We start from the raw sequence: 13,456 nt of genomic DNA, 5'->3' as shown, positions 1-13,456 counted from the left end.
ATGCATTAAAACTCGCCGGAATCCGTACAATACTTCGGGTAACCAAACAAGCAACTATAATCAGACGGTGCAATGATAATTTAGGTACAATGTTATATGAGGAAAAAAAACGCCTCGTTCCCGTGCGGCGCCGTGGCTTAGTTGGTTAAAGCGCCTGTCTAGTAAACAGGAGATCGTGGGTTCGAATCCCACCGGTGCCTCGCGAGGTGTTCTTTTTTTTTTTCTTTCTGTATTCTTTTTTTCTTGGGGGGTGGTGGGAGCAACACTTCCTACTGCACTTCCTTGTTCGCATTGAATCGTTACCTACAATCATGAAAGCTTCCATCGTGACGTAAAATTTTGAAGGTCGAGTAGGGTGTGTTTGCGGACCTTATCTGGAAAGGCTCCAGACGAAGTGGCGTGATATCCAGACGCAGGCCGCTCCCGCAGTCTTGAGGCGTTATCTTTATGGCCTTCGCTCTTGAGTCAGGTCAACAGCCTAAGCAGCTGAGCGGGCCATGGCGTGCCACGCATGTTCGCGGTTCGCCGTTCGCCGGCATTAGCTAGGGAGGTGCTCCGAAACGCGACCGGCGAGCCTCAACGAAGGCCGGAAAACGGCCTTGCAGCAGCAGCGCGTGCATCGTGAACTCCTGTTGCAGAACGGGTTAATTGACGTTACGAATAAAATAAAAACAGCAAAACTGAGCATGCAGAGATGTCGAGACGTTTTGACAGAGCCGTTCGATGCGCGCGGGTAGGGTTAACATGCATGCGTTTTTTTTTTTTGGCGCAGAAGTGCAACTGGTATGCATGGTAAGTCTGGTAAGTCTGTAAACCTTCCCTGTATTTTATCCCACTCACTCAAATCTGATTTTAACGACCTTACCGCCGTAAATATTGTAGGCTAGCTCGACTCATCTGGATTTCATCATGTCGTACGCACGAATCCAGAATGCAAAAAAAATTCTCCCGAATACGCTTCCAATGGATGCGGATAAAAGCGCATATTGTGAGCTTTGGAACCATATAAAAGCACTAAGCTCAAAAAAATTATTCCAATAAGAAATTTTCAGTCACTGAATGGACACGAATTTAGGTGCGCAAGCATGTGCATCAAAAGGGGAGAGCGAACTCTATGCATTTCGTCGGGGGCCGTACGTGGTGGCCATCTCGCACCTGTCGCGTCGGCCAAGGGAGCCGCGCATATCATCAAGTGAATGCGGCAATGTTTAGAGAAATGGCTTCCTCTTGTGCGCCCTACAAATTTTCCCAGATCGCATGCTACCCGAGCGCGCCTGGGGCAGCACATTAATATATGAGCTCATTAAAATACTTTCCCTCCGTCTCCCTCCCCTTACCTATCCTCGCGTACAGATAGTTAAGCCAACTTCCAAAATAATGAAGCCTTTCAAGGGTCGGAAAGTGACAAGCATAAGAAAAGGCTGCTATGCATTTCAAATGACTTTTGCTGGGCAAGTTTGGGCACCTGCAAACGAGGCTAGCGCGCCGCATGAGCGGCATTATGAGCGGGGCCCCGATTCTTACGCCAATATGGATTGACGCGCTTATGGCGGCGGTTTTGAAGCCCCAGAACAGCCATATCTAGCAGTGGCTGGTTTAAATACACAACTCAAAGCAAGTGCCATTCGGAGGGCGCCTTCACTACCACCACGTATGACAACACAAAGAGCAAGTTTCAAACAGCCAAGCTGTTTAGCAAATCGTTAGAGTTTGGTGCCCGCAGTTAAAAATACCAAGAAAATGCCGAGCGCTCGTGCGTGCGTGCCTCGCGGCGACCGCCCAGTGTCCCTGGCGCACGTTTGTCCAGCCACTTAAGATTGGCCAAAAAAAAAAAAAAAGAACACTCCTACGTTCGCCACATTCGTGGCAACGCTTGCTCAAAATGAGAAAGATTCCAAGGAAGCCCACACATACAGAAACAAAGATAGAGTAAAGGTCGTTGCGGCAGTGAAGCAGCAACAAATCTGCTGCAATCGTGGATTTAAACCGTCGTGATGGTCATGAAGGCTGCGTACAGCTTCGCTACCTTCAAGTCTTGCGCGTTACTGTGCGCTTCCTACATTTTTCCCACACTGTAACCTCATTTACCACATATGTGACCTTATTTTCGGTGAGCTGCGACAAGGTGTAGCGCGTCTGTTTGAGTGCGCAGGCAGTCACGCACTTTAGAAGCATTGAAGGGCCCTGACCTTAGACATGCCGTCGCTTGCCAAGTCGTGCGGGTGGTGCGGGCAGGTACAAATATGTTTACCTCAGGCATGCGCACAGTGTTTCCATGTGTAGAAAATGCTTCATACTGTTCAGCTTCATCCGTTCATTCGACATGCAAAATATAAAAATTATGCTCAGCTTAGGCAACAGCTAATCGGAGTACAGCATTCACAGCAGGTCCGGGTGCCTCGTCACTGGATCTAATTCACTTCAAGAAGATTGTTAAGCACGTAAGGAAGCTATGAGCAGAGCCAATGAAATGCGTAGTTTGTAACTGGAGGCAATAGTTTTACCATTGCTTTCCCTTATTTACAGTGTGATGTTAGGCCTAACGTCCTATGTTTAGACTTTACATGTGGTTTCCTTAAAGTTGAGCTTAACACATGCCAAGCATTGCAATGTCAAACTCATCACGCGTGTAGCCCATCTACGTCAAAGGCCACAACACATTCACTTGGTCTACCTTAAGTCGGCTAGAGCCATGCACCTTGACGGCAAGGATGCATGCTCAACACACATTCCGGAAATCCAGAGTTCGATACCCATCCAGTCCCAAGCTTTCATCATTTGAAATGCTTTTCAACTCGGTTGATTTATGTTTACTCTTTGTGCTGTCGCCCATTTTAGACGCCTTCCGCTGCTACTGAAGCTGAATGCTACTTCTCTGCTTTAAAGAATTATTCAATGTTTTCACATTTAAAACTCGCAGAAACGGCGGGAACCAAACCCAGGGATGAGCAGCGACAGGCAAGTGAATGACCCTTTACTATAGGGTGAAGGCCATGCGGAACCCGCCATTTGAGGTACTTAAAATATGAACAGAAAGGTACCAAAATGAGAAATAAAAGCACTCGGAAAGAAAGTGCGCCTCAATACAGCGCAAAAGAAAGAACGGTGTGGGCGCAGCTTTGTGAGCAATTCACTAGGGGGCACAACCTCGCCTATCATACGCTCGAATGGCGCCACTGTGGGCACTAGACTTCGTCCCCCTAAATTCGATCACTTGCACACTCTTCCATTCTTTCATGCTACCCCTTGGTGCTGCATGCACTGGTTTCACCCTACCCCAGCACAGACGGAGCGGAACTCAAGTCCTTCTCAAACTGCAAAAGGTACCCCACTCTAAACAGACGTTGGCATTGCTCCCAGATCCAGCCAGGTTTTTAGGCAGGCGAAGGTGCAATGGGACGAGCACTCAACGCTTTGCAAAGTTATGGTGCGCATTTCTCTTCAACCCCAATACACCTGTATATGCAGTAGAGGGGCCAAAACGCGCGTGCATGGCTTAAGCCTAGACGCCACGGGATTACCCATTGATTGTTTGGTGTTATTGCATTGTACGACTTCCACGACAACCAGGCTTGAAATCTACTACTCATTCCACTGCTTCAAATCTGCAGAGAAGGACGACCTACCACTTTTGAACAAACAGGACAATGTTTGCACTTTAAACAAACGATGCCGACATTGATGGCTACTAATAGCACATACAGCTACTCAGCTGCACATACAGCCGAGAAAAACTGCTCCACACAAGAGGCACAAATTCCAACAGGTTTATTTCTCCTAACATGAGTGATTGCAGCGCATGGGACGTGACACCACGAAACAATTCTGGCAATGTAAAAAAAATTGTAAAAAAACGCCTAGAAAACTCTACAGCCTTTTGTCGCCTTCCCAAATTTCTTGTTGCAACTCCTCGAGTCCCCCACTGACACCGCCAGCACCGACACTCCCTTTAGGCCAAGGTCATCATCGCGACGGGTGCCGCAGTCGTGCAGTGCGGGGGGTCGGGGGGGCCCGGGGGAATGCCTCTGAGCGGGACTGGAGGACGTCTTGGGGGGGGGGGGGGGGGGAACCCCGCGCACCGCTCCGCCGCAAGGCGGGCCGTCGACGTCGGTGGGCGTTGAGCTTGCATCTGGCCGTGCGCGGGTCTTTGTACACAAGAGGCCGGAAGAACAGCACTGGCTCTTACAATGCCGCTGGGCCCTACACACAGGGGGGCCAGGGTGCGGGAGACGTGGCTCATCTAGGTTCTGCTTGCATATCAGATGCGGGTGCTTTGCCTCACCCCTCCACCATCGCGTCCCGGCAATCACTGCGCTGAGCTCGGCACGCACCACTGCTCCTCTCCACGGAATGTTAAAAAAAAAAAAAAAAAAAAAAAAAAGAAAAAAAAAAAAACGAAAAAAAAAAAAAGGTGGGTGGCAAAAGTCACTGCGGCATCTCCTCGCAAGCTTGGTCAAACAAGGCCAGGACAAAGGTAACTCCCAAGCAGAGTGACACGGCCACTGCGCGCTGTTCTTTCAACAATTGGCACAATGCACTGCCCGCAGCTTTGTTGCGCCGGACAGCGGTGCAGTTGCCAGCGCGGGCGGGCAGCTGCTGCAGCTGCGGCGGCTATAAATACAAGCTTCTCACTAGTGCAACAACTGTTGTGTGCCGCTCTTCCAGTATATCGAACTCTCTCACAGCCCTCGGGTCAACACTTAATGCCCAAGGCAATAAAGCAACTTTTAATAAATAAATATTCCTGAAGCAATTTATTCTCGAACAGCTAACTACCCAGCCCCTTCTCAGAGAAGGGCGGGGTGTAAAACAAGATGACTTGCCGGTGACCAGAGATGCGGCTTCCTCCTCAGGGTTCCCTTCACACAAACAAGAAACTATGGCGCGGCCAAATTTCCCCAATCACCTTTGGCAAGGCAGCAGGACCAACCACTGTCACCCATCTCAGCTGGCTAACGGCACCATCGTTCGCAGACTGCAGTCTCTGTGGCCACACATGCGCAACGCCTGCAGCTGCTGCGTCCACACATTTGGACACCAACGGACTAAGCCGAGGCAATCACTGCAGTGAGCTGCCCAGGTGATTCGAGAGGGCACCAACACACACTGACTCTACGCACAGCAGAGCAAAGCTAAAACCGTGGGCATCCACTCGGAGCCGCGGACATTGCCTACCGAAACCGCGGCCCTTCAGTGGCTGCCTGCCTGCAATTCCGAGCCCACACTAGGAGTGAAACGATGCAATGAAAGCCTGAAAGGTTGCCACAGCGCGTGCACGAACAATTGGCGGCACACTGTGGCATAACAAACAGACTAGGGTAAAAGAACGCAGCCAATACGCGCGTGCCACCTCTGCGCCACTCCCGAAACACTCTGAGAGATTCTCGGAGTGGCAATGACACGCTCGCGGAGATGCACAATAAAAAGTTACCAGCCGACTCTGTGCCAATTTTTTTTTTTTTTCTCTCCAGAGTGCGAGGAACTGTGTCAGGTATGAGAAAAAAGTACTACACAATGACTAGCAATGCAATGCGATGGCTCAGACCTGGCAAGCCGCGAGACGTGCCCGACAGGATCAACTCAGGCCAATTCTAGGACCCGGCGGTTTCTAAAAGTATTCAGCCCTACCGCAAGACTCCTTTGACACGTGTACAGCCAACCCGGAATGCTCATTGACGACAGGGCAGGCAGGGCAGTCAGCCCTCGCGACAGCTGCCACGGCAATGCTGCAGACCTCATGCCAGCCACACGAAACTGCCTTCAGACACAAACCTCTCTCCCTTTGCATAACGGGCTCCTGCTTCTGCTACAGGGTGGCTGCCGCCCAGTCTCAGCTAAGGCTGCACACAGAGCTACGTACGATGGAGGCGACTCGCTGCAGCAGCCTACGGTAACCTAGAGCAACCTCTGTGTCACGACAGGTGTTCATGGCAACTGCAAAAACAGCTCTGCACATTTTATGGCAGCAACAAAACACTGAACAGCAAAACACTCCAAACCAGAAGAAGGGAAAAGAAAAACAAGGTGTTCTCGCGCTGCCCCCCTCTTCTTGCCCCTCCCCACACGCGTGGCCGGCTCACATGCTGCCATAGAAACATGTCCATTGGAACTTCCGTGAGGGTGAAAACCTAGCAACGTTTTAAAAGGCAGGTGACAGTGCCACTGCCAGCTTGGGCTGTCGGCAGCAGGCCAGCCACAAATGCCCCTGCGGCACGCACACAGCCCACGATCCCGTCATCGCTGCGTGTGGCACCGTCTCGCACGTACTGAGGACAAAATGTACAAGTCTTGCCGTGAACCTCCGTGGTATTAGCATTGCGGCACACATGCAGCAGTCCCACCAAGGGCCGAACACCGCCTGGGCCCCACAGGGAGTCTAGTCCGTGCGTCCGTCCATCCCTCTCGTCCCCGTTCCAGCCTCCCTTAGTCCACCGCTCGCCAGGAAACCTTAGCAGCCACTTGTTGCCTCCTTGCTCCTGACTCGCTCCAGTTGAAAAGTACTGTCACCCCGTGGGCCGAATCTGAAGGACACAACTGAGTACACTGGCAAAGTGGAGCTCCAGGGGTGAGATTTCGCAGAAATGCCCTCCCTTCTTTCATCGGTCCAAATTTGCACCCACCAGATGGAGGCCCCAACGCAGTGTGTGGCTTTGCCCACAACTCTGTCACAAACTGTGGCAGATGGAACGAGTACCAGCAGAACAGAACCTGGGGTGAGCTTCCACCAGCACTCCTCCCTCTCTCCCCTACCATAGGTGGGCACAGACATGCACTGCATTGAGGCATGCAAGGGCTTCCGCACAAGTTCACCTAGCAAAACTGCTGCTTCTTTTCCCGGCAACCAAGTGCAGGGTCTACAGGGGAGCTAGGCTGCCAGGTTTCCTGTCGAGCCCTGTCTGCGCGCAGTGGGGGCTAGCTAGAGGAGGAGGAGGGAGGGGCCACGGGCTGCAGCTGGAAGGGGAGGAGGGCCCCCGCCGACAGCAGGGCCTGCTGGGCCGCATCGGGCGAGTCGAAGCAGGCCAGCAGCCGTCGGTCCGGGTCCACCCACTTCAGCTGGGCACCCAGGCGCACCAGGGGCTCCAGCTGCTGCTCCACTTCCCCGGGCACGGCGTCTTCTGCCAGGCCCAGCACCTCCAGCACCTGGCCGGTGGGGGCCCCCGCCGCTGCTGGAACACCGCAGGCACGCTGTGTCACGTCTCACGACTACACTCTGTTCCACGGGCAAGCACCAGATCACATTCCCACGACAGTCGGCGTTCTCATATCCCGCCCTGATCAGATACACAGCCCCGTGATCTCGAGCGAAGCAACACAACAACTTAGAAACTCTGCTAGAGCAGGTATCAAGCGCAACATTCACCTGCCTGATCAGCGCAACAGTATCCCACCGGCCAAAAAAAAAGAGGTCATTCATCAAAACCGTGCCTTACAGTCAAATATGCTAAGGTTCATAAAATGTGCGGCAAGACGACAACAGAACAAGGAGGACAAGATGCACCCATCCTAGCTTGTTGTAGCATCTTTTTTGTCCCATTTTGCAAACACTAATTGGTTAATGTACGGTATTTACATGATTGTAAGTCGACCTGAATGTAGGTCCCCCCCCCCCAAATTGCCTCCCCCCCCCCCCCCTCTCTCTCTCTCTCTCTCTCTCTCTCTCTCTCTCTCTCTCTCTCTCTCTCTCTCTCTCTCTCTCTCACACACACACACACACACACACACACACACACACACAGCTGGGCACAGCTGGAAAAAAAAAAAAAAAAAAAAAAAAAAAAAAAGCACGAGCACCGCCCAGAAAATCGTATAACCAATAACCCCCATTCGGCGGCTCGTCCATCAATGATCGATGCTCCCACAAGAGCCGTGCGCTCGTGGTGCGCACAGTAGATGTTCAAAAAGAAAAGCTTTTGTATAAGCACACGGAATAACCATGCACTGTGGGTTGCGGGACAAACTATTCGCTGTGAGATGACAACCATCAAAGCAAATGGTAGTGGCCACTGCCGCACGATACCAAAACAAACAACATGGCTGCTGACGGAAGCGGCCGTGCGCGATTTTCTTTTATTAGTGAGTACGTTACTCGCATTCAAGCGTTTTGTTCATCTCTAATAAACAAAATGAGTATTAGCGAGTCCCTTGATTCAATGCACGGCACCAACGTAGCCACAGTCATATCACATTGTTCAGTCGACTTCCAAACGCGGTGGTGGGAGGTTAGCCTCTAAGTATGGTGGAAAAAGGGCACAAATCGGGAACGCTAACTTTCAAAGTCAGAAGACAGAACGTATGCAATGGTAAATAAATATGCTACGATTCGATTATAACCATGGAAACGAGGGTGCAAAGTTGTCCCCCACCTCGTAGCACTCTTGATTTTTCTTTTCTCTTGCCGTTACTAGCGGTACACAGTTCGATTTCGATTCTAAGTCGACCCCCCAACGCTGGATTGTGAAATCTTAAAAAAAAATAATAATAATAATAATAATAAAAAAAAGAGAGAGAGAATGAGAGAAGAAGAAGAAGAAGGTCGACCTACAATATGGTAAATACAATATGTAATCAAACCTGTCTGCCGTCTGTCCACACACAAGCTGCCCCCCCCCCCCTGTTCCATTTTCTGACACTAACAGCCTCACTACGCAAGACAAGTGTGCATGAAAGAAACATCTTTTCAACACTGCACAAGACTTGTGGAAGACTCCACAATCACTGAAGGGCACGGCAGATGATAGCATTTCCAACACGACACAGGCAAAACTCCAAGCTCGGGGAGGTGGCCACTGATAAGATTAAGTAAGCACCACAACAGAAATGGACCGAATGAGCTCATCTGCTGTGTGAAACAGCAGAACACTGTACGTTGCCAGGGCGAGCCACACTACAGATAATGTACGTGGCGATCACAACAGTCCCCCTTCCTGCAAAATGGGCCACCAAAATTGCGACACTGCCAGCTACAAGGAAATGCTACGAAAGCGGCTGCACGTTCCAAAATACAGTAGAATCTTGTTAAACACATACCTGCAGTGTTCCGCTTTAGGCGCACCTATTCTGTTTTCCTCGCCTGGTTCCCATAGACTGCAATGCAAATAGTGGGTGCTTAACAGCTAAGCACATATTTAAGATACGCACATCAGGTGTAGTGTTCTTGCAGCACAGAGCAGGCACCATCCTGCTCAGACAGGTGGCCCACAAGCGCCACCGTGGATGCTCAAGAGCCACCATGAGGTTACGTGGCTGACATTTAGAACAGGAGGATGCTCGTTACAGCTAGAAGACCACCACCCACCTCTACCCCTGGCAAAACAACGCGGTCAGATTCGCTTCAAGGCATAGAGTTTCATACTAATATATACTAGAGGGAAATCTGTCGCTGCAGTCGCGGGCCGCCGTGGGCGGCGCCATTGCTGCCTGCGACGTTCCTCGCCTGCTTGGCTTAACTAGCCATACGGCTTCTTTTTTCTCTTGAAGCCAAAATTAACAAAAACAAAAGTAATTTTTTATTGTTCATCGTACATTAAGCTTCTAAAAAACTACTGACATTTTGGAGGTTCAATGTTATAATAACAAAACAAATTTCATGAACCATCTACGGTAATATTGTTGCTTATTTGCAGCCATAGCCAACGTTTCAGCCTGTTCATGAGCCATGCCAAGGGCAAGTGGAACGTACCTGCCAAGGTACATGACGGCACGCTCGCTGAAGCGCGTCTCCCCTAGACAGTGGCGCCAGATTTCCCTCTAGTATATATTAGTATGAAACTCTATGCTTCAAGGGGCCATGAAGACAAAATACAAGTTTGTTTTATTCGAAATATTTCGTTTTTTATAGTGCCCCCAGTGCTTGTCCGGAAGCAATATTCACTGAGAAATTAATCAATTTAAGTTAAAATTTGATTCTCCTGCCAAATCGTGCGTTTTGATGATGTCTGCAATGACATCACAAGAGCAGGTCTTCAAACTAAACCTTGTGGGCTGTGGAGCCTTGTTTACCGTTAGCCAACCTAGATGGCGCCACCATACCGCGACAGGCCGTTTTGTGCTTTTGCTTTGTTTTTGACTATATTTGTACCTGGCTTATTTTTGTTCAGGTAGAAAATAATCGTTTCGTGAAACTCGATGTTCGCTCGACAAATATAGCCATGTAATACGCTGTCGCTTACACCAATCGGCTAGTGCCGACTGAGAAAACCCCAAAGCACCGCAGTGCTCTGCAGCTAGAACAAGCATAGTGTGTGTAGTACCAACAACAGTACGCACCGGAACTTCTATGTATACATGTACTTTCGAAACTTCTACTGTTTACCCCACAATTCTCACTGCTATAAAAGGAATGTGCCCTAAATTTAAGCGCAAAAAGCTCGTTCGGCAAGCTGATAAGCCTTGCCTAATTTGCGTTTGCTTTTGCCGGCCTCACCCAATCGCCAGGCTGGGCAGATGACACCATAGGTACTGTTGCGGGAAATGAGCTGGAGGGTCGCATGGCCATTCCCTTTTTCCTAGTTTTATAGCTTATTTGAGCGACGTGTGCGTTAAAAGAGGTGTCAGTATGATTCTAACGAGGCACTCTTTCGAATGAACTAAACTTGCGTTTTGTCTGCATGGCCCCTTTCAGCACTCATGCACGTTGTGGACCTTTGGAGCATCACTTCCTCACTCTCCTAAGAAGGTCTAGAAAAAGAAGACAAGCCCACCCAACCTGCCATCCCAGTGCACAAACATGTTCCTTAAAGGGGTCGTGATGAGAAAATGCATTTGTCATTGCTGAATTTTATCGGCTTGAGCAACCTTTTAAGAATATAAATCCCAAATATTTTCACATTTCATGGCTTGTGGAATTTAGGAGATTCCCTTGAAATGCTCATTTTGAGGCACACCGCAAGCGACCATGTGCACATTGTCGGTTGGCAGCACAACTAGCAGTGATGCCATGTTAAGAACTTTCGAGAGTAAAATGCTCTTTGTGTATATAATGCTGCAACTTGATATTTTAAAAATAATGCCTCTTTTATTTGTTGCTATAAACGGTTTTCTAGCGATGTGACCGTTGGTGCGACTGCTTCAGTTGTCCGGCAACCACTGTACCAGAACTCACACCTACTGGCTGTTTGTACGGTTCGCACTAAGTTTCCCTGCTGAAGTTCACGTTGTTTTGCCGAATTCTCTTCAGATCCCTGCTCCGCATGCAATTCGAATTTGCAGCCGCTGGGCCGGCTGCATTGAAGTCAGACACCTTTACCCTCTCGACCACAGACCTAAAAAGCGCGATGGTAGAAAACTGCGGCATAAAAGGCCCATTTGTGGCGCCCAGCACTTTGGTATGTTTTCATGAATTCTAATCAACCCAGAGTTTTAACCGCCAACTTACCACTGAAAGTTTCTGCAATAAGCCAAAGGGGAACTTATCCAATTAACAGAACAACGTTGTTATTGGAGGAAAGCAGTCGAACTGCGTGATGGTGGGACTAGCGACACGCTGTATCGCTGCCTCTCACTAGATATTTTTGTGCTTGACAAGTAATTGACAGGTTAATTTCAAATTCCGACTACTCGAAGTTCCTTTGATAAATGTGTCTATATAGTAAATTCCCATTTCAAGCTTTCGGTCACTTATCTCGTCAGGTCATAAAGTTCACGTTCACCACCTAATTGACATTACAGGCTATGTGAGAAAAGTGACGGCAAGCTTGAACAAGAATATAGCAGAACGACAATTTGGACTGGTGCGAAACAGCATAGACAGTTTGCAAATATACCCAGTTTACTTTAAACGTGGTTACTTCTGCCTGTGCCACTCGCTCGCGTTGGCTGAAAATTCGACTATGTTGATCAGCCATATCAGAGATCAGACATCTCCTGTTCAGTTGCAGGGCAAGTTTCATCATGGCGCCAATGTTGTAACTTCATCTGACCCTTTGCGAGCCAGCTCTATGCAGACATGTTGTGCAGACAAGAAGGAGCTAAGATTGGTTTCTTAACATGACGCCACTTCACGACTTGAGGAGGAAAGCCTCGGTGAAACCGTAACTGCATTTTTTTCCCTACTTGCCGATATGGTGCAAAAAAAAAAAAAAAAAAAAAAAACGGCTATGCATATTTTGTTTATAAAGGTTCCACAGTTATAAGTACCTACACAACACAACTTTTTTGAAAACCTCTTCACGACCCCTTCAACTGTCACACAGTTATGCATTGGATGGCGTAAATGTGCTTTTTAAACAGACGGACAGTGCAGAAAGCAGGGTGAACACACTGCACACGGAAGCAGCAACTGCACCTGCTACACACTGACAGCTAAATGACACTAGGATTGTCTACCTCATTTTTTCAGCAGTTTTGCGCGGCAGTTCTGAGCACTCTACAGCCACTGCAGATTCATTAGTGTTCCCCTTAACGAGATTCTACTGTATACAAAACTCCCTAAAAAGCGACGGGAAGCCTGTCCAGATTTTCATATTGTTTGTGCAGACACGCCTTTTGTGTTCCCCTACTAGTTGACTGTTGTTGTTTTTAACAGAACTGTGATGAACTAGGATGCTCAAATAAAAATTCTGTAGTGACTAAACATTAATTACTGCCCTTGATTTTTCCATACTCAATTCAATTTTCTGAATTAGCTGCTTGTATCCGATTTGTATCAGAAAAATTATGTTTGCACATTAAAGGAGTACTGACACCAAATTTAGAGGCCTAAATAACGATATAATTGGCTTCAGTAGTTTGTACAGATTACCCACAGAAATTTTTGGAGCGATCCGAGGCTGGAAACGCATCAAAAATCGATTTTAATTGCCCTGGCCGCGAACTATTACAAATCGGCAGCACTAGCGAAATCGCTTAGGGTGTGACGTCAGGCTATCCGCGATTTTGCGGCCGATTCAGCATGACGTCCTACAGTTGTTTCCGGAACCGGAAGCGATAGCCTGCGCTGTTGTTGTGGGCGGTCTCGCTTCGATAGGAGGTTTGGCTTGGCTGCGGTACCGCTGTGAGCAAGGCTTGCGAAGTGCGCACTTCACGTTTCCGCGCAGGTATTGCCATCTCTCGACCGGTCGGCGCACCGCCCGCCGCGCGCCGCGGGGGGCCGGTCAGCGTATACGCTTGCATCGCGGCAGATATCTGATCGCCGCTTTTAAAATAAGCCCTGATAACAATCCCAAGCACAATTTTTCACCACACTAACACCTACTTTCTCGCATGTGGAACTTCATTTTAACGATCAGATTGATTCAGAAGAGCAGCGACAAGCGGTTGCTACCGTCTTGCTACCGTGGTCTGCGCCGGATCGAGCCGCTGAGTGTCCGAGCTGGCAGGCGCGGCCGGCGTGTGCGCGAACTGTTTCCGAAGGCAGGAAACGCTTCACGATTGCCTGCTTTATCCATTTTTTGCGATTAAACGCGCGGGATCTACAAATTCAGCTCAGCGATAGTCGTAGTTGACCATGGAGCAAAAA

At 49.1% G+C, this 13,456-nt stretch overlaps 1 protein-coding gene, 1 long non-coding RNA gene and 1 other non-coding gene across 13 annotated transcripts in view; 2 read left to right on the top strand and 1 right to left on the bottom strand.

Moving 5' to 3' along the window:
* The first annotated feature begins 34 nt into the window (after window positions 1–34).
* LOC144178425 (uncharacterized) lies at window positions 35–13,146 on the top strand. 2 transcript variants are annotated; one of them, XR_013324011.1, is made up of 3 exons: window positions 35–792; window positions 2,921–3,014; window positions 10,622–13,146. It is a non-coding gene; the product is annotated as an uncharacterized LOC144178425 (long non-coding RNA). The 2 variants fall into 2 exon arrangements; XR_013324010.1 differs by having other exon boundaries at window positions 35–801.
* Trnat-agu (transfer RNA threonine (anticodon AGU)) lies at window positions 127–200 on the top strand. Its single transcript has one exon. It is a non-coding gene; the product is annotated as a tRNA-Thr (tRNA).
* Window positions 3,752–13,456, bottom strand: part of LOC144178422 (uncharacterized) — a 54,635-nt gene continuing 44,930 nt past the window's right edge. For 7 of the 10 annotated variants that reach the window (XM_077706265.1, XM_077706272.1, XM_077706269.1 and 4 more), the window contains one exon: window positions 3,752–7,166. In XM_077706265.1, coding sequence (XP_077562391.1) covers window positions 6,913–7,166 — 254 coding nt within the window. In that variant the 3' untranslated portion in view covers window positions 3,752–6,912. Of the gene's footprint in view, window positions 7,167–9,027; window positions 9,085–13,456 lie in introns of all 10 variants that reach the window. The other 3 variants (XM_077706274.1, XM_077706273.1, XM_077706268.1) reach the window with 3 other exon arrangements.

The sequence above is a fragment of the Haemaphysalis longicornis genome, unplaced genomic scaffold (genome assembly GCF_048455015.1).
Source record: "Haemaphysalis longicornis isolate Haplotype H1 unplaced genomic scaffold, Haemaphysalis longicornis Haplotype H1 scaffold_4, whole genome shotgun sequence".
Lineage (NCBI taxonomy): Eukaryota > Metazoa > Arthropoda > Arachnida > Ixodida > Ixodidae > Haemaphysalis > Haemaphysalis longicornis.
The sequence above is the reverse complement of the archived record's forward strand: the minus strand, read 5'-3'. Positions and strand labels throughout refer to the sequence as shown.